This window comes from Delphinapterus leucas, chromosome 4 (genome assembly GCF_059928025.1).
Source record: "Delphinapterus leucas isolate spDelLeu-1000000601 "Yukka" chromosome 4, BTC_Dleu_Yukka2, whole genome shotgun sequence".
NCBI classification, from domain to species: domain Eukaryota; kingdom Metazoa; phylum Chordata; class Mammalia; order Artiodactyla; family Monodontidae; genus Delphinapterus; species Delphinapterus leucas.
Window position 1 is genome coordinate 84,306,452 of NC_143132.1, and position 21,385 is coordinate 84,327,836.

A 21,385-nucleotide genomic window follows, 5' to 3' on the forward strand; every position below is an offset into this window, starting at 1 on the left:
ATTGGTTGCAAGTGTTTTCCTTTCATCTCTTTAAATATGTCCTGCTGCTCCCTTCTGGCTTGCAGAGTGTTTGCTGGAAGATCGGCTGTTAACCTTGTGGGGATTCCCTTGTATGTTATTTATTGCTTTTTCCTGCTGCTTTTTATCTTTTTTCTTTGTATTTAATTTTTGATAGTTTGATGAATATGTGTCTTGGTGTGTTTCTCTTTGGGTTCATCCTGTATGGGACTCTCTGTGCTTCCTGGACTTGATTGACTATTTTCTTTCCATATTAGGGAAGTTTTCAATTATAATCTCTTCAAATATTTTCTCAGACACTTTCTTTTCTTCTTCTTCTTCTGGGACCCCCATAATTTGAATGTTGGTGCGTTTAATGTTGTCCCAGAGGTCTCTGAGACTGTCTTCAATTCTTTTCATTCTTTTTTCTTTATTCAGTTCTGTGGTAGTCATTTCCACTATTTTATCTTCCAGGTCACTTATCCGTTCTTCTATTGATTCCTTCTAGAGAATTTTTAATTTCATTTATTGTGTTGTACATCATTGGTTTTTTTTGCTCTTTAGTTCTTCTGGGTCCTTGTTAAACGTTTCTTATATTTTCTCCACTCTATTTCCAAGATTTTGGATCATATTTACTATCATTACTCTGAATTCTTTTTCAGGTAGACTGCCTATTTCTTCTTCATTTGTTTGGTCTGGTGTGATTTTACCTTGCTCCTTCATCTGCTGCATATTTCTTTCTTCTCATTTTGTTTAACTTACTGTTTGGGGTCTCCTTTTCGCAGGCTGCTGGTTCATAGTTCCCTTGTTTTTGCTGTCTGCCCCCAGTGGATGTGGTTGGTTCAGTGGCTTGTGTAGGCTTCCTGGTGGAGGGGACTGGTGCCTGTGTTCTGGTGGGTGGGGCTGGATCTTGTCTTTCTGGTGGGCAGGGCAGGTCTGTGAACTTAGTATGATTTTAGGCAGCCTCTCTGATAATGGGTGGGGTTGTGTTCCTGTCTTTCTAATTGTTTGGCATGGGGTATCCAGCACTGGAGCTCGCTGGCCATTGGGTGGAGCTGGGTCTTACCGCTGAGATGGAGATCTCTGGGAGAGCTCTCAACGATTGATATTACGTGGGGCTGGGAGGTCTCTGGTGGTCCACCATGTCCTGAACTTGGCTCTCCCACCTCAGAGGCTCAGGCCTGACACCAGTCTGGAGCACTAAGACCCTGTCAGCCACATGGCCAGGTACGTGGGGATTTTCTTGCCTTTTGGGAAGTCTGAGGTCTTCTGCCAGCGTTCAGTAGGTGTTCTGTAGGAGTTGTTTCACATGTAGATGTATTTTTGATGTATTTGTGGGGAGGAAGGTGATCTCCATGTCTTACTCCTCTGCCATCTTGTAGGTTCCCTGACAATTGTGTATTTAAAGGAATTGGTCTGTTTATTCTAGGTAATCACATTTGCGGCCACAGAGTTGTTCAGAATCTTCCTTTATTATCCTTTTAATGTCTTTGGGATCTGTAGTGATGTCTCCTCTTTCAGTTCTGATATTAGTATTTGTTTCCCTTCCTTTTTTCCTCAGTTAGCCTGGCTAGAGATTTATCAATTTTATTGCTTCCTTCAAAGAACCAGGTTTTGGTTTCACTCATTTTATCTATTGATATCCTGTTTTCAATTTAATTTCTGCTGTAGTTCTTACTATGTCTTTTCTTCTGCTGACTTTGGATATAATTTGCCCTTCTCTTTCTGGTTTCCTAAAGTGGACATTTAATTATTAATTTTGTATCTTTTCTAATATATACATTTAATGTTATAAATTTCCTTCTAAACACTGCTTTTGCTGCATCCCACAAATTTTGGTAAGTTGTGTTTTCATTTAGTTCAAAATATTTAAAAAATTTCTCTTTGAGATTTCTTCTTTGATTGACCCTTGTGTTTTTTAGAAGTATTGCTTAATCTCCATGTATTTTAGAATTTTCCAGTTATCTTCTTGTTACTTATTTCTAGTTTAATTGTACTGTGGTCTGAGAGCAGATATTGCATAATTTCTATTCTTTTAAAGGTGTGTTTTATGTCCCAGATGTGGTCTATCTTGGTGAATGTTTAATGTGAGCTTGAGAAGACTTTGTATTCTGTTGTTGGATAAAGCAGTCTGTCTATAGATGTCCATTTTATCCAGTTGATTGATGACGTTGTTTAGTCCAATTATATCCTGATTTTTGGCTTGGATCTGTCCACTTCTGATCAGGGTTGTTGAAATCTCCAAGTCTGACAGTGAATTTATGTATTTCTATTAGTTGTTTTTGCTTCACATAGTTTGATGCTGTTTTGAGGCACATACACATTAAATTTGTTATATCTTCTTTTATATCTTCATAAAGTTGTTGTATCTTCCCTTTGTCGTTATCTAGTGCCGTTATTACTGATAATGTTCCTTGCTTTGAAATCTGCTCTTCTTGAAAGTTATATAGCTGCTCTTGCTTTCTTTCGATTAGCATTAGTGTGGTGTATTTCTCCCTATCCATTTATTTTTTTTTTTTTAAAGATTTTTCAGTGTGGACCAGGACCATTTTTAAAATCTTTATTGAATTTGTTACAATATTGCTTTTATGTTTTGTTTTTTTGGCCCCAAGGCATATGGGATCTTAGCTCCATGACCAGGGATCAAACCTGCACCCCCTGCATTGGAAGGCAAAGTCTTAACCGCTGGACCACTGGGAAGTCCCTCCATCCATTTGCATTTAATCTATATGTCTTTATATTTAAAATGGGTTTCCTGTAGATAACATATTGTTTGTTTGGTCATGTTTTTAGATCCACTCTAATGATCTCTATTTTTAAATAGGTACATTTAAATAACATTCTGATTAAATAACATTACTGATACATTTCTATTACTATCTATCATATGCATTACTGTTTCTATTTGTTGCTCTTGTTCTATTTTTGTCTTTCTTTTTCTGGCTTTTGTAGTTTTAATAGCATTTTCTATGATTCCATTTCTCTCCTTTCTTAGCATATTAGTTATACTTTATTTCCCACCTTGTTTTTAGTGGGTGCCCTAGAATTCGTATATACAATTATAGCTAATCCAATTCTGTCAAATAACACATCACAGGTAGTGTACCTTATAGTAATAAAATAATCCTAAATCCTTCTTCCCGTTCTTTGTATCACTGCTGTTATTCATTTCACTTATATATAAGCATATACATTAGCATACATATTCATAACACAAATACCTAAGCATACATAATCGAATACATTGTTGGCATTTGGAAGAAACTGTTATCTGTTTGTTAGATCAACTAAAAATAAAAGCTTTTATTTTACCTTCAGTTATTCCTTCTTCATTGCTCTTCCTTATTTCATACAGATCTGCGTTTTTGACCTATATTACATTCATTCTCTTTAAAGAACTTTTTTAACATTTCTTGTATGGTGAGTGTACTGGCAACAAATTCCATCAGTTTTTGTTTGAGAAAGTGTTTATTTCTTTAGTTTTGAAAGAACAGTTTTGCAGAGTACAGATATCTATGTTGGTGATATTTTTTTCTCAAAAATTTAAATAGTTCACTCCATTTTTTTCTTGCTCACATGGCTTCTGAGAAGTTAGATGTGATACTTATCTTTGTTCCTCTGTAGATAAAATGTTTCTTACCTCTGGCTTCCTTCAGATTAGCTTGGTGATCTCTGAGTTTCCTGGATCTGTGGTTTGGTGTCTGACATTAACTTGGGGGAAATCTGTTGTTGTTTGAAATATTTCATCTTTTCCTTTATTTCTTTTATTGATATTACCATTGTACCTATGTTATACCGTTTGTAATTGTACCAAAGTACTTGCATAATATATTGGGTTTTGTTGTTTTTTTTCCAGTCTTTGTATTTGCCTGCCTTTCCAATATGGGGCAGCAGTTTGCCGTCTGTCCTCCAGTCTGTTATGAATTCAAGAAGTTTTAAAATAGCTGTTCAACTTCTTACTTGCTGCTAGGATGGAGTGGTGACTTCCAGCTCTTTAAATGCAGAACCAGAAACAAAGTCTTGATGTGCACTTGGAACATTCACCAAGATATCTCAAATGCTGGGTTTTAATATATTCCCGAGGTCTGAAATCATTCAGGGTATGTTTTCTGACTATAACAGAATTATAAATAATTAAAAATAGTGTATCCCCCCAAATACTTGGAAATTAAATAGAAACTTACTTAAAATTTTTAATTAAAATCATTAAACACTTAGAAAACTTAGACTAAATAAAGCTTAATTCTTATAAAGATTAATCACTTATAAAACTAGTATGAAGGTTAAAAGACAAAAGTAGTAAAAATAACTATAATAGTTAAGTGATACACAATGTAAAAATATGAGAAGTGTGACATCAAAACCCGGAAACGTGAGAGAGAGTGAAAATATAGAGCTTTAGAATGTGTTCATACTTACTTAAGTTGTTATCAACTTCAAGGACTGTTTTGTTATATGTAAACCTCATGGTAACCACAAAGGAAAACCTATAATAGATGCACAAAAGATAGAGAAAGGAATCTAAGCATACCACAAAAGAAAATCATCAAATCACACAGGAAGAGAGCAAGAGAAGAAAGGGACAGAGAAACTATAATACAGCCAGAAAACAAGGCACAAATGGCCATGAGTGTATACCTATCAATAATTACTTTAAAAGTAAATGGACTACATTTCCCAAAGATAGACTAGGTGAATGGATAAAAAACCAACCAACCAACCCAAGACCAATCTAGCTGTCTACAGGTAACTCACTTCAGATGTAAGGACACACACTGACCGAAAGTGAAGGGACTAAAAAAGACAATCCATGTAAATAGAAACCAAATGAAAGTTGCAGTGGCTACATTTATATTAGACAAAATAGGCTTTAAAACAAAGAAAGACTGTAATAAATGACAAGGGCATTACATAATGATAAAGGGGTCAATCCAACAAAAGGATATAATATTTGTAAACATTTAGGAGCCCAACACAGAAGCACTTAAATATATAAAGCAAATATTAACAGACTTTAAGGGAGAAATAGATAGCAATACAGTAATAGTAGGGGACTTTAATACTCCACTGTCAATAAACAGATCATGCAGACGGAAAATCAATTAAGAAAACATTGGCTTTAAATGATATGCTAAACCACATGGACTTAACAGAATATAGAGAAAATTTCATCCTAAAGCAACAAAATACATTCTTCTCAACTGCACAGGAACATTCTCCAGGACAGATTTTAGGCCACAAATCAAGTCTTAATAAATTTAAGAAGATTGAAATCATATCAAGCTTCTTTTTTTGAGCACATGGTATGAAACTACAAATCAATTACAAAACAAAGAAACGAACAAAAAACTGGAAAATTCACAAATATGTAGATTAAACAACATGCTACTGGGCAACCAAAGGGTCAAAGAAGAAATCAAGAGAAATAAAAAATACCTTGAGACAAATGAAAACGGAAATACAACATACAAAAACTTATGGGAATACAATTCTTAGAGGGAAGATAAGTGCCTAGAAAGAAACAAGAAACAAGAAAAATCTCAAATAACCTAACTTTACACCTTAAGGAACTAGAAAAAGAAGAATAAACAGCCCTAATTAGTAAAAGGAAGGAAATAACAAAGATCAGACTGGAAATAGATTAAAAAGACAATAGAAAAAGATCAATAAAACTAAGACCTGGATCTTTGAAAAGTAAACAAAATTGACAAACCTTTACCTAGACCCATCAAGAAAAAGAGAGAACTCAAATAAATGAAAGAGATTTTACAAGTGATACCACAAAAATTCAAAGGATCATGAAACTATTATGAACGATTATATGCTAACAAATTGAATAGCCTAGAAGAAATGGATAAATTCCTAGAAACATACAGAAAATCTGAGTAGATCAATTACTAGTAGGGAGATTGAATCAGTAATCCAAAACCTCCCAACAAACAAAAACTCCAGGACCAGATGGCTTCACTGGTGAATTCTACCAAAATTTAAAGAATTAATAACAAACTTTCTCAGACTCTTCTAAAAAAAGAGAAAAAGAAGGAATCCTTCCAATGTCATTTTACGAGGTCAGCATTACCCTGGTTCCAAAATCAGACAGGGACACCACAAGAAGAAAAGTTACAGGACAATATCCCTGATGAACATAGATACAAAAACCCTCAACAAAATATTAGCAAACTGAATTCAAGAATACATTAAAGGGATCAGACACCATGATCAAGTAGGATTTATTCCAGGGATCCAAGGATGGTTCAACATCTGCAAATCAATAAATGTAATATACTACCTTGTCATATGATTTTTATCCTTTATTTTGTCAGTCTCAATAGATGGAGAAAAAGCTTTTGACAAAATTCAACCCTCATTTATGATAAAAATTCTCAACAAAGTGGGTATAGAGAAGATTCACATCAACATAATAAAGACCATTTGACAAGCCCACAGATAACATGCTCAATGCTAAAAAGCTAAAAGCTTTTCCTTTAACATCAGGAACAAGACAAGAATGTCCCCTTTTGCCACTTTTATTCAACATAGTATTGGAAGTCCTAAGCAGAGCAATTAATTAGGCAAGAAAGAGAAATAAAAGGCGTCCAAATCAGAAATAAGTAAAACTATTTACTATAAGTAAAAAAACTATTAAAACTAATAAATTCGGTAAAGTTGCAGGATACAAAATCAATACACAGAAATCTGTGGTGTTTCTATACACAAATAATCAACTGTCAAAAAGGAAAATTAAGAAAACAATCCCATGTACAATTGCATCAAAAAGAATAAAATACTGGGGAATAAATTTAACCAAGGTAGCAAAAGACCTGTACACTGAAAACTATATGACACTGAAGAAACTGAAGAAGACATAAATAAATGGAAAACTAGTCCATGCTCATGGCTTAGAAGATTATTGCTAAAATGTCCATACTCTCCAAAGCAAATTACAGATCCAGTGCAATCCTCATCAAAATTCCAATGGCATTTTTCACAGAAATAGAACAAACAATCCTAACATTTGTATAGAACCACAGGAGACCATGAACAGCCAAAGCCACCTTGAGAAAAAAGAACAAAGCTGGAGGTATCATGCTTCCTGACTTCCAAATATATCACAGAACTCTAATAGAACAGTATGGTATTGGCATAAAAACATATATAGATCAATGGAACAGAATAGAGAAACCAGAAAGAAACCCATACACGTATGGTCAATTAATTTACAACAAAGGGGCCAAAAACCTACAATAGGGAAAGGAGTCTCTTAATAAATGGTGTTGGGAAAACTGGACCACTATCTTCCACCATACACACACACACACACACACGCTCAAAATGGGGGGCTTCCCTGGTGGAGCAGTGGTTGAGGGTCCGCCTGCTGATGCAGGGGATGTGGGTTTGTGCCCCGGTCCGGGAAGATCCCACATGCCGTGGAGTGGCTGGGCCCGTGAGCCATGGCCGCTGAGCCTGCACATCTGGAGCCTGCGCTCCACAACGGGAGAGGCCACAACAGTGAGAGGCCCTCGTATCGCACACACACACAAAAAAGCTCAAAATGGGTTAAAGATTTAAATGTAAGACCTGAAACCATAAAAGTCCTAGAAAAAAATAGGTGGTAAACTCCTTGACATCAGTGTTGGCATTGATTTTTTGGATTCAATATCAAAAGTAAAGGCAACAAAGTCAAAAATAAAAAAGTGGGACTATATCAAACTAAAAAACTTCTGCACAGCAAAGGAAGCCATCAACAAAATGAAAAGGTAACCTACTGAATGGGAGAAAATACTTGCAAATCATATATCTGACAAAAGGGTTAATATCCAAAATGTACAAGGAACTCATACAATTCAATAGCAAGAAAATAAACTATCCAATTAAGAAATGGGCAGAGGATCTGAATAGACATTTTCCCAAAGAAGCCATACAAATGGTACATGAAAAGGTGCTCAACATCACTCATCAGGGAAATGCAAATCAAAACCACAATGTCACATCGCACCTGTTAGAAAGGCTACTATCAAAAAAAGAAATAAGTATTGGTGAGGATGTGGAGAAAAGGAACCCTTCTACACTGTTGGCAGGAATGTAAATTAGTGTAGCTACTATGGAAAACGGTATAGAAATTCTACCTATGACCCAGTGATTCTACTTCTGGGGATTTATCCAAAAAGAAAAAACATTAACTCGAAAAGATATGTGCACACCCATGTTCACTGAAGCATTATTTATAATACCTAAGATATGGAAACAACCTAAGTGTCCAACAATGAAGAAATGGATAAAGAAAATGTACATGCATACATGAAGGAATATTCAGCCATAAAAAAGAAGGAAATCCTGCCATTTGGGACAACATGGATGGACTTTGAGGGCATTATGCTAAGTGAAATAAATCTGATAGAGAAAGACAAATACCGTATGAGCCAACTTATATGCAGAATCTAAAAAACAAAAACAAGAAAACTGAGCTCATGAATTAGAGAACAGGTTGGTGGCTGCTAGAGGTGGGGGCTTAGGGTTGGGTGAAATGGGTGAAGGGGGTCAAAGGTACAAACTTCCAGTTACAGAATAAGTAAGTCATGAGGATGTAATGTACAGTATGGTGACTACAGTTAATACTGTACTGCAAATTTGAAAGTGCTGATATTAAAAGTTCTCATCACAAGAAAAAATTTTGTAACTACGGTGAGGGATGTTAACTAGGCCTATTAACCATTTCACAATATATACAAATATCATTATGTTGTATACCTGAAAGTAATGTTATCTGTCAATTATACCTCGATTAAAAAAACAAAAGTGTGGAAAGAGAGGAGAAATTATTTCAGACATATGGAGATAAAAGTCTTATGAACTAAATTTAAATATTTAAATAAAATGGATAAACTCCTAGAAACATATAAAATATATAGGAATAACTTGAATAGATTCATAACTGTAAAAAGTATATTAGAGATAGTAGTCAAGGACCTGTCCTCTGAAAAAACCTCACTTCCAAATGTTTTTATTCTATGAAACTCTACCAAACTTTCAAAATAGCTAATTCTATTTTATGCAAGTTGTTCCAGAAACCAGAAAACAGGGGAAGTGGGAGGTCTTCCCAGCTCATTCCTTGAGATTAGTGTAATACTGACTCAAAAACCAGAAACAAAAAACCCAAACCAAGAGAATAAAAAGGAAAATTATAGGCCCATTTTGTTTATGTATGCAGATTCAAAATCCTACATAAAGCAATAGTTAAATGAATCCAACAGAGCACTAAAAATAACATATCATGAACAAGCAGGATTTCTGCCAGTAATGCAAGGATTGTTCAATATCAGAAAAATCCATCAATATACTTCTCTATATTAATAAAATAATGGAGTAAAACATTTCATGATAACTTTAGTTGAACCAGAACAATCATTTTGCAAAGTTCAACACCTATCTATAATTGTTAGTAAACTAGGAATAGAAGGAAATATTCTTAATGAGGGAAAAGCTATGTATACTCAAACCCTACAGTATATATCACACTAAATGGGTAAACCTTAGATGCATTCCCTTTAAGATAAGAAACAAGATTAGGATATCCTTATCACCACAAATGTTTAACACAGTATTGGAAATCCTGACTAACACTATTAAGAAAAAAGTGAAGGGACTGGAAGGGAAAAAAAGTATATCCCCCAAATATTTAGAAGTCAAAAAACCTCTAAATAATCCAGGGATCAAAAAAGAAATCATAAAGGAAATAAAATATTGATTTGAATAACAATGAAAGGATAAAATCTGTGGGAATCACCTAAAGCAGTACATGGAGGGAAATGTGTAGTTTTAATGTCTTTATTAAAAAGGGTTAAAAATCAATTCATCTAAGCTTCAAAAAAGCCATAAAAGAAGAGCAAATTAAAACCAAAATAGAGGGACTTCCCTGGTGGTCCAGCAGTTAAGAATCCTTGCTCCCAATACAGGGAGCATGGGTTCGATCCCTGGTTAGATCCTGCATGCTGCAACTAAAGATCCCACACGCTGCAAAAAGCCTGTGTGCTGCAACTAAGGCCCAGTGCAGCCAAATAAATAAATGAATAAATGTTAGAAAACAAAATCAAAATAGAAAGGAATATACAGATGAGAGCATAGGGCAATAAAAATAAATGGGTAAAATTAACAAAGCCGAAAGTTGATTCTTTGAAAAAATTAATAGACTTGATTAAACCCCTAGCAAGATTGGTCAGGTAAAAAGTCTAGAAAAAAAGCTACCAATAAGCAAAAACAATACATATCCTATAGTCACTATAAGGATAATCAAAGAATATTCTGGACTTTATGTCAAAAATATTGGAAATTACATGAAACGGACAAATTCCTTAAAAGATACAACTTACCAAATTTCATAAAAGAAACAGAAAATGTGAATAATCCTGTGTCTGTTTCAGAAATTGAATTTGTGATCCACAATATTCCCCCCCCTGCAAAAAAAACACCCCCCAAACCCCTCTAACTAGGTCCAGATGACATGAATTCTTCAAAACATTAAAACAAAAAATAATAACCTCATAAACTCTTCCAAAAAAGGGGAGGAGGGAACACTTCCCAAATTGTTTTGTGAGGCCAGCATAACCCTAATACCAAAACCTGACAGAGATGGTATAAGAAAATGAAATCACAGATCTATATCCTTCATAAGCATGGATACAAAAGCCTCTAACACAATATTAGCATATCAAACAACAATATATAAATGGATAACACATCATACCCCAGTGAAATTTATTTCAGGGATATAAAGTTGGTTTAACATTTGAAAATCAACCAAAATAGTTCACCATAGTACCAAGCTAAAACATACAAAACCATATGCTCATCTTGAAAAATGGAGGAAAAACATTTTCAAAACTCAACACCTCATGGTTCTCACCATGTCTATTTAACATTGTACAGGAAGCTCTAGCCAGTACAATAATGCAATAACAAGAGACAAAAGGCATGAAAATGGAAAAAACTGAATTCTCAGATGATAACTGTTTACATCAAAATCAAAAGCATTCTACACAAAAGTTAAAAAAATAGAAAAATTGAATGAATTTAGCAAGGTTGTTAAGTTACAAAGTAAAAAGCACAAAAATTAATTGCATTTATGTATAACGGTAATGAGTAACTGGAAGATAAATTAAGAAACAATTCTATTTACCACAGCACCAAAAACCTTAAAAATTTTAAGAGTTTAACAAAGATTTGCCAGATGTCTATACTGAAGACTACAAAACCTTCTTGAGAAAAGACCTAAGATAAATGGAGAGACATATCATGTTCATGGATTAGAAGAATCAATATTAAGATGTCAGTGCTTTTAAAATTGATAAATTCAGAGCAATCCAAATCAAAATCATATCAGGATTTTTTTTAAATAAATTGATCAGCTGATTCCAAAATTTATATGGAAATGCAAAGAACCTAGGATAGACAAAACAATCTTGACAACAGAGTTGAAGGGCTTAAACTACCTTATCTCAAAGCTAGGCATAAAGCTATAGTAATTAAGACAGTGTGCTACCGGTGTAAGGATAAATGAACAGAATTGGAGAGTCCAGAAATAGACCCACATTTATACAGTTAACTTTATTTTATAAATTTTTTGGCCACACTGCGTGGCTTGTGGGATCTTAGTTCCCCAACCAGGGATCAAACCCATGCCCCCTGCAGTGGGAGCACGGAGCCCTGATCACTGGACTGCCAGGGAATTCCCCAGTCAGCTAATTTTATGAATTAATGAATTCACCAAATGAATTCAATGGAGATAGAGAACATTTTCAACAAATGGAGCTAAACCAAATAGATACTCTTATGGGGGTTGGGAGGAAGGAAGATCCTCAATCCTTGCCTCACATCTTACACATAAATTAATTTGAGATGGATCATGGACTTAAATGTAAGAGGCTGCTTTCAGAAGAAAACACAGGAAATTATCTTCATGAACTTGGGGTTGACAAGAATATTTTAGATAAGACACAAAAAAACACATAACCATAAAGGAAAAAAAATGGACTTCATCAAAATAAAACACTCCTGCTCCCCAAAGTCACCAGTAAGAAAATATACAGGCAGAGCACAGGCTGGGGGAAAATGCTAGTAATACATACATCTGACAAAGAACTTACTAACATCCTCATGAAAAGGATTCCAACCATTCTGTAATGAGACAAGCAACCTAATGAAAAAAAAAAAAATGGCCAGAGCCTTCAATACACATTTCAGAAAAAAAAGATAAATTGTCAGTAAGCATATAAAAAGGAGTTAAACATCATTTGTTATGCAAATTAAAATCATGAGATATAATAAAACAACTGGAACTCTCATTATTGTACACAAATGCACATAAAATGGCACCTACAGTCACTTGGGAAAACTTTTGGCAGTTTCTCATAAAATTAAACATAAACCTACCTTATGACCCAGAAATTCTACTCATTATTTAATAAGAGAAATGAAAACACGTCCACAAAGAATGTTCATAATAACTTTATTTGTAATCACCCCAAACTGTAAATAACTCAAATGTCCATAAACCAGAGAAAGGATAAATTGTGGGATGTTCATGAAAAGGAACACTACAGAGTAGGAAAAAACCCTCCAAACTATGGATATATGCAACAACATGTATGAACCTCACAGACATTGTAAACAAAGTCAGATGCAAAAGTGAACATGTATAATTCCATTTATATGAAATTCAAGAACAGGTGAAACTGATCTATGACAATAGATAACAGAAAAAAATGGTTGCCAAGGGCAGAAAGGGAGAGAAATACATTTCCTGGACACCTTCTGAGATGATAGAAAAGTTCTCTATCTGGACTTGGATTAGGATCACACAGATGTACACAATGTCAAAAGAAATAGAACGTAATCCTAAAATCTATGCACTTCACTGTCTACAAATTTTACTTGAATACAGACCGTTTTACCTTAAAAATTAGTATTAAAAATCTGACATCAGGGCTTCTCTCGTGGTGCAGTGGTTAAGAATCCGCCTGCCAGGGCTGGGGACACGGGTTCAATCCCTGGTCCAGGAAGATCCCACATGCCGCAGAGCAACTAAGCCCGTGCGCCACAACTACTGAGCCCGTGAGCCACAACTACTGAGTCTGCATGCCACAACTACTGAACCTGCATGCCTAGAGCCCGTGCTCCGCAATGAGAAGCCACTGCAATGAGAAGCCTGTGCACCGCAACGAAGAGTAGCCCCTGCTCGCTGCAACTGGAGAAAGCCTGCATGCAGCAATGAAGACCTAACACAGCCACACACACACAAAACAATCTGACATCAGATTTTTATCAGATCTGCCACTTCCCAAAACAGCAAAAGATCTGCCACTTCCCAAAACAGCTGTTCACACAGACATGTGAACTCACCTCAATTTACAACAGCTTTGTTCTTTGAGTCAGTTACCCTTCAAAATAAAACTTGAATTGTTTTCGAATTCACTAAATTTTCTAGTGAAATGCTGCTCATAAAATCTTACTTTCTTGCCCTAAATTTCCTATGCATTAAGAACATGATCCAGGGACTTCCCTGGTGGCGCAGTGGTTAAGAATCTGCCTGCCAACGCAGGGACACGGGTTTCAGCCCTGGTCCGGGAAGATCCCACATGCTGCAGAGCAACTAAGCCCATGAGCCACAACTACTGAGCCTGCACTCTAGAGCCTGCGAGCCACAACCCTGAGCCCGCGTGCCACAACTACTGAAGCCTGTGTGCCTAGAGCCTGTGCCCCACAACAAAGAGAAGCCACTGCAATTAGAAGCCCGCGCGCCGCAACGAAGAGTAGTCCCTGCTCACCACAACTAGAGAAAGCCTGTGCGCAGCAACGAAGACCCAACACAGCCAAAGATAAATTTATATATAAAAAAGGAACATGATTCATTATGTTGTACAATAAAAGTTAAGTCCAAACCCTCAACTCCTTTTATAATAAAAACAGATGCCGAGATAAACTGACTTGTCCAGGATCATGTTCTTGTTTATTTCTGAAATGAAACATTATATACATTGTCACCCTTTGCAAATACTAACACGCAAAAACAACAGCTTACCTTTTTAATAAATGTAGATAAAATAATTACGTGGCAACTGAAGAAGCATTAGAAACAATGACTGATCATTAGGAGGTTAAGACTATTTTAGAAATAAATGTTACATATATTTTATATATATTTTTTAAATGTTATATTTTAAAGCACATTTTTATTTTTAAAAACTTTAATTTTTTTGGCCGTGCCATGCAACATGTGGGATCTTAGTTCCCCGATCAGGGATTGAACCCTGAATTGGAAGCATGGAGTCTTAACCACTGGACCGCCAAGGAAGTCCCAGAAAGCACATATTTTCTATTAAACTAAGGCATTTCCAAATTTACACTGGCTGGTTTTTCATGAATGATACATTTTCTAGTTGAAGTGTGTTGGCCTTTACAGTTGGTGCATTTGAATCAGACAGCTTTTCAGGAACTGTACCGATAAGCTATAAAACTTGGGTAACAAAAGAACTTCTGGATTTTTGAAAACTGCAGTTAGTGAAAGGCATAATGGAATTTCTGTACTCTAATGGAGGGAAAATGTAGTAAAAATTTAGCTAAAAAAACCCCAAAAAACTTGGCAGTGCTGGTTGTGATGAGCAGAGAGAGGCTTAAAAGGCATTCAAATAATGGAAAAAGACTTTTACTTACATAGGAAATTTTTTATTTGATAAATATAATTTCATAAACTTTAAAAAATTACTGAGAGCTGTACAATAGGTATACTACATTTACTGACAATGCAGATAATTTAGATATTAGACAGCCACAGTGTCTGAGGTCCAAAATTTTAAACTGAGTGTTGTGACAGTATTTCCAACTACTAATTATTCATAAAAATCTAAGTCACCATTATTACAAACATATCATTAGTTATGATCTATTTTTTGCAGGAATATCATTCAGGTTATCTCACATAAACAGCACTTTAATAATGTTCTATTTTTATGAAAATAGATGACTCATCAGGATAGAAATAAAAATGTCTCTAAAGGGGGACCAAAATTAATAAAACACGTTTTACATAACTCTTTGGTGTGTTAGTCTTATTAATGACTGCTTGTATCATACTCCAAATTGATATTTACAGGAAAAACACAAACATGGATGATTTTCCCTTTCTCCCCAGTCCCCAATAACTTTTCAGAGCAGCAAATGTTAAAAAGTTTTGGTATTAATTATAAATTTTTTAGTGGCCGTGACTCCTGCCTATCAGACAGGAGTCTGAAGCTTACCACAGGAGCCCAATTTCACAATCTTAACGCAGTAGAAACGACCCTGGTCTGAGCAAGGTATTCCCTAACTGGATGATTTGCCTCTGTTTAACCTCCTACTCAGGACAGTGCCAGAGTTTGGATCAGGTCTGGGAAGCCTTTGGATCTCAGGGAGATTAAGACCCAAGGGGGAGGCTAGTTAAGAGAAATTCAAACTGAATTCTCCCCTCTTTTCTTCTCAACCCCACAGAAACGCTGGGTAGCTATAGTTCTCCTGGCCCACATTCTACTCCTTCTGGGGTGAGCCTAATGCTTGCTAAAGCTAAGGCAGGGTGCTGAGTCACCTAAAGCAGCTGATACGCAATTCTGGAAACTGACTTGGTGCTTGCTGCTATCTTCAGGGCTACAGGCTTCAGGCTAGGCAAAAGCAAACAAGTGAGGCAAATCGATTTGAGACCACTAACTAGCAGTAACACATGTAGCATCGTACCCTGGTTTTGGCAGATAAAAAAGTTAATTATCAACATCATACTTTCCAAAGAATTTTAAAGAAATATGCAAGGGAGAAAATTTCTTATTACTCATTATGCAGTAATAGTTTTACAATATGAATATTTAGCACTAGAAAACTACTGCAAGTTTGTAGACAAGAGTTACTTTCTTAAATAACCAGAAGAAAACCCCTTTCTTACAAGATAATCTTCCTTTAAATGGAGTAGGTTTTGAACAACAGACTAGGAGAAGCATGTCAGCGGATGCTATTAACTTTTTTCAGATATAAAATTCCTACGTACCTTCAAATACTGAACGCAGAAAATTGCATCAATCACACCTTGAGCACCATATAGGCTAGCTGACCTCATGCCTTGCTGTAGTTGGTCAGAGACTGCTTGATAGCTTTGCAGTCCTTCCCTAGTGTTAGCAGTCAGTTAAACTGATGGCAAATAAACACTGTAAGGTAGATGTAATGCAGGGCTACTGAACGTCATTTTGTTATATGAACATTTTGTAAGACATTCTAAGAAAAAGCAAATTCTGTATTATTCTCCACTAATACTCTACTGAATATTTTCTGCAATATTTCCTCTTCTGGAACACGAGCTGGTAAGGGTACACACTGTACATTTTATTATCCCTTTACTGTATTTGCAGGATAACAGTATCTTCCTAAACTCAATCTAAGTTAAAGAAGGGCTACTTATGAAAATTAATATTTAGGCTGAAATTCATAACCTAATATCCTTGCATTATTGAAAGAGACAAATGTTATATTAGCAAGAAAACAGTTTACCAGTGAACAAAGGTAAAGTCTTAATTCTACCATTCTTCCCCTACCAGCCCAATTCCAGAAGTCTTATATTCATGAAATGGGAAAGGGGTGGAGGGTTGTGCAATAAACCTACAGAAAGGAATTATCATATTCTCCAGGGAAAATTTCGGCAACACCTTACTTAACCATTTCCATACAATTTTGAATGTATATGTACACAATAATATGCTTAGAGATGAGTAACAGTTCTTTAATTATCATTTCCAAGTTTTAAAACATTACTTTTTATCAAAACAAATGACAACACTGGATCTACATGATAAACTCAGGATGAAAATCAAGTACTGAACTGCAGTGAGTTAACAGCAGTAATACATACCTGATTAATTATTTTTAGCATTTAAATTTACTGCAGCCATTACCCCATATAATTTAGCATTTTAGACTTTGCTTCATTTACATTCTATAGCCACACCTTATAATGGGACACTGGGCAGATTGCACTTCACTGTAGTAGTCTGCTGTAAGTTAGATAACGTATACTAACCTAAAAATAACAGGATTCTCATCTGAAATTCTTTATTCTAAAAGCTAGCTTACTGAAAAGCAAGAGCAATTCTGAGCTAGTTACAGAAAGAGGCTCTTCTCATTTTATTGATTTAATTATCCTAATATTTTGATTTGTGTAATTAAAAGTATTTGCAATATTTAAATAGTTTTCAAACTGGTTTTTTATTGATTATAGTTGAATTTACAACAGTGTCGTAAAATACTATACACAGAGCCTTCAGATAGACAAAAAAAGCGAATTTAAATATATTAACCAGATTAAAGCATGCGAAAGATCCAATGATAAACACATTAAATAATAATATGCTAATGGTGTCTAATTTACCCACTATAGGTTCTTTACATTGTCACAAAAATAGTAAACATCAATTTGAAATTTGGTGAATGGACTTGATTCCTGATTTATAGGTAAGATATGATATACCCTTTGCATGTATATGGTTAACTTAACTGGTTGTGTTACAGTACATTTAGAGAAGTTTTGGTACTGGTATATATTTACTACCCATACTGCAGTAAATAATGGTTGGAAATGCATTCTCCTAATTTGCTCTGTGAACTTAGAAAGCACTAATGAATGAACAAACATGGGTCACTGAGGGACCAAATTCCTTACTATTCACATTAACTTTTCCCATGAAAAGTTTCAAATATAACTCTAATAAAAAAATAGAGTTTTCAAGGCAAACTTTTCAGCATAATTTATAGAGGCAGATTTAAACAGAAGACTCAATAACCAAGCCATACTAAAAAATACAATTAACTAGGAATTAGCTCCCTTTTCTACCTTGATGTTAAAATATTTAGTGGCCTTAGCAAAAGGCTGAAATGCCATTGGGAGTCCCGTAAGCACACGGGGACAACCCAGATAAAGAGATGAAAATGTCTCTTTATTCATAAATTTTAACATGTTCAGATTTAAATTAAGAGGGCGGCTGACAGGGGTGCATGGTAATGCTTTTTGTTTGTTTGCCATTATAACTCTGAGTGGGCATGAACTACTCCAGAGATTTCAGAAAGTAATTCCGCAGAGGTAGTGTGGCCATTACCAGGATGATCACACTGAATTTTAGGAAAGGAGTTGAAATGGCTCCCACAAAGTACTACTGCCCCTTTAACAAGTAGACGAGTCCATTGTGGAGAGAGTCAAGATGCTCCTGTCGTTGGTATAGAAAGGATCCGATGCACTCCATGATCTAAAGTAACAATAAGAGAAAAGTTTGGCTCACCAGGACCTATGTTTCAATTGAGAAAAAATTTTACTCTAAAACTTAGGACCAAAATGCGATTTGAGTATTAAAATAAGCACTGATTGATGCATTTTTAAATGCTAAAGATAAGTTCTTCTTACTAGCATTGAAGGACCAAACATTATATTATACAAAAACTTGGGAAAAATAATGCTCTAGTCATCATATAAAAATATTAGCCAAAATTCATTAGCATTAAAACAATTTCTATAGGTAGCAAAGCATGAGACACTCTTAAAATCTTAATTCAATAAGAAACAAGTTTGTTATTAAGAGGTATGCACATTTGGTTTTACTGAAAAGCAACTAGGCTGTATTTTGACATCACGAAAGCAAACAAACAAAAATCCCACTTACCAAAAGCTTTGGAATGAAACAGTAGTATGTTCATATTATATTATTATTTCTTTTCAGGTATAAATTCTATTCTAAAGGTGTTAGCATTAATTAGCTTGAACAAAGTAAATGTTTTAATTCAATAGGTATCAAAGACACCTTGAACGAAGTAAATGTTTTGACTCAATAGGTATCAAAGACAGCTAAAAGTCACTAGGGTTTTCACTTAACTAAGAACAAATGATCCTCTACTGGTCTGGAAAAAGTTAACTACTGTCTGTCTGAATGATAAGGCCATAAGCAATTCATTATATAATACTTTATTTGCAGCTGTACCAATTTCAGCTAAAATAACTTAAGACTAAAAATAGCCTGCCAAAAAAAAAAAAAAAAATAGCCTGCCATGCTTAAAATGGCCTAACCTATTTCAAGGACAGTATTAGGATTACCAAGTTAAAGGTGGCCTTTCTTAGAAGACTAAAAGCACTTAATAAATACATTTTATGTAACTTTTTCCAGGGTTCCCACTTTCCTTAAATAGAGAAGTTAGAGAAAGAGATTAGCACTTAAAATGGCCCAAATTCACTTTTATAAAAAATCTGCTGTTTCCTAGAGACTAAAGTTTGTGTAGTTCAATTATAAACCGATTAAGTGAGCACAGTCACAATGAAGATTGGAACCTAGAAACTTTACAAAGTTGGCAAAGAGGAAGACAAACAAGCAACAACAATACCAGTGGTTTACAGGTTCTCTAATTTTACTAGTTTCCAGAAAACTTAAACAGTATCTACCTTCGTTTAAGAAGGGCTTGCTCACTACGGTCTCTCTAGCACCTAGAACTGTGCTATAGTAGATACTCAGTATTTGTAAAATAAATGAATGGAGTAAGACTATGAACATTTCTTAGAGTAAGTATTTATGCAAGAAAAAGTATGCTCAGACACACATGACAAAACATAACTATAAACAATACTCCCAAACTGCCAATATTTTAGTTTTTCCTCTTTTCCAACCATTGCTTACATAGAAGAATCTTATTAGGTAAGGTTTCCTTCATTTTTGATGTTTTCAAAGCACACATGTGCATTCATATTGTTAAATATCATATTTGACAGAACATTAAACACCTGAACTACATATTAACTATTAACGCCTTTCTACTTAAAAGACAGTTTTGATTAGGATAAAGTAACTGTTGGTAAATTACATACAGAAAAGCATTTATTGCTGAAGTACAGCCCTTTAGAGTACAACATGGCATATCCTTTATATAGCACCATGATGCTATGTTTGAAACAGAGCTTGCAATATGGCATATTCCTTTGACAACATCAATTAGTAAAATATAAGTAGAATTTTTGTGCCTGGATGGTAAAACTTTATTAGTAAAGAAATCTGTCATATGAAAGCACTAATTGTATTTCTCAGGAGATGACCATTACCTCTTATGTTTAATTAATGTTAATGGAACAAATATCCAAAGGATTCTACATCTTGTAAATAGAGGTATCAGTCTTGCCCTACCTTTTCAATTAGACATGAGAGAAATGTAGAATAGACGCTATTCCAAAAGCAAAACAGAATGCCAAATATATTTCACTAAAACAATTACAAGTAAAAAACAAAAACAAATGACTTTTCAAAGTTTAAATATAATGTTAATGGATCCATGGCAATATTCATATAGCCCTTAGAAAAGCACCAAGTGGTTTTGGATATTGTATGATTTTATCCACTAAAAAAAAAAATAGAACAAATCTCAAAAGACTTTTTAGATTATTCATTTGAAGAAAACAGGGAGATAATGACAGTAGTAACTGACAGCATAACCTGAGATGCTGGACAAAATTGGAAAGGTATTTATAGTCTGTCAAATAAGATATTCATTACTGTTAAACATTTTATTAGAAAAAAAAAACTCTTAAAAAAGAAAAAAGTGAGATACAATTTTAAGGGGAAAGAAGTACAGATGAGAAGAGACACCTTCAACGGAACATGCAGAAATAAATCCCATAATTCCTTGGGCAGGTTCAAAAGGGATAATGCAGCATAAAAATGGTTATGTAAAGAATAATGGGGTGCATCACCTAAATAGTTGATATCCAGAAAATGGGAATATATATAAAGCAGAAAAATATTCTGGGATCATTTAAAATTAATTCTAGTCTTTTTTTAGTAGTTAGTGAAGATGTATATTGTCATTAAAGAGAACTTCGTGTTGAAAAAGATGTTCTAAAAATTCTATACAAGTTCTACAGTAGTCTCTTAGTCTAATTCCCACCTTAGTTCTGTGCAGTAAAGCTGTCTTATATTATACATTAGGTCTTTCTGGAACTTCCTTTGGGACACTTGTTGGCCTGGGTACATGACAGAACTACTTTCTTATAATGCATTTCATAATACAGTTGTGTAAGTCATAACATACAAGTCCCAATAAATTTAGGTGCTCATAGTAATTCTTACATGTGGAATAAAATGCCTACAAAATAATATCACAGCATTATGGAAATATTTTTGATCACATTATAATCAACAAATGGGGTCTGAAACCACAGACATTATGTTATTAACATAAGAATGCTCTTTATAAATGCAACTGTACCATAAAGAAATGGCCACAACTAAAGGCAAAGTGGGAACTAACAAGTTCACCAGTAAAAGTTACCTGAATTCTATGATACAAGAATGATGTC

At 34.7% G+C, this 21,385-nt stretch overlaps 2 protein-coding genes across 8 annotated transcripts in view; one reads left to right on the forward strand and one right to left on the reverse strand.

Annotated features, from left to right (window-relative positions):
- DCUN1D1 (defective in cullin neddylation 1 domain containing 1) overlaps positions 1–20,449 on the forward strand; it is a 74,085-nt gene extending 53,636 nt beyond the window's left edge. For 3 of the 5 annotated variants that reach the window (XM_089910797.1, XM_089910800.1, XM_089910794.1), the window contains exon 7: positions 2,610–3,852. In XM_089910797.1, the coding sequence (XP_089766923.1) occupies positions 2,610–2,758 (149 nt within the window). In that variant the 3' untranslated portion in view covers positions 2,759–3,852. The other 2 variants (XM_089910795.1, XM_089910799.1) reach the window with 2 other exon arrangements.
- Positions 1–21,385, reverse strand: part of ATP11B (ATPase phospholipid transporting 11B (putative)) — a 149,315-nt gene that overhangs the window by 13,108 nt on the left and 114,822 nt on the right. For 2 of the 3 annotated variants that reach the window (XM_089910787.1, XM_089910788.1), the window contains 2 exons: positions 4,417–4,484; positions 1–4,110 (listed from right to left, as the gene is read on the reverse strand). The exon at positions 1–4,110 is cut by the window's left edge and continues 13,108 nt beyond it. In XM_089910787.1, the coding sequence (XP_089766913.1) occupies positions 3,992–4,110; positions 4,417–4,484 (187 nt within the window). In that variant the 3' untranslated portion in view covers positions 1–3,991. Of the gene's footprint in view, positions 4,111–4,416; positions 4,485–17,249; positions 18,303–21,385 lie in introns of those variants that run through there. The other variant, XM_022571370.3, reaches the window with a different exon arrangement.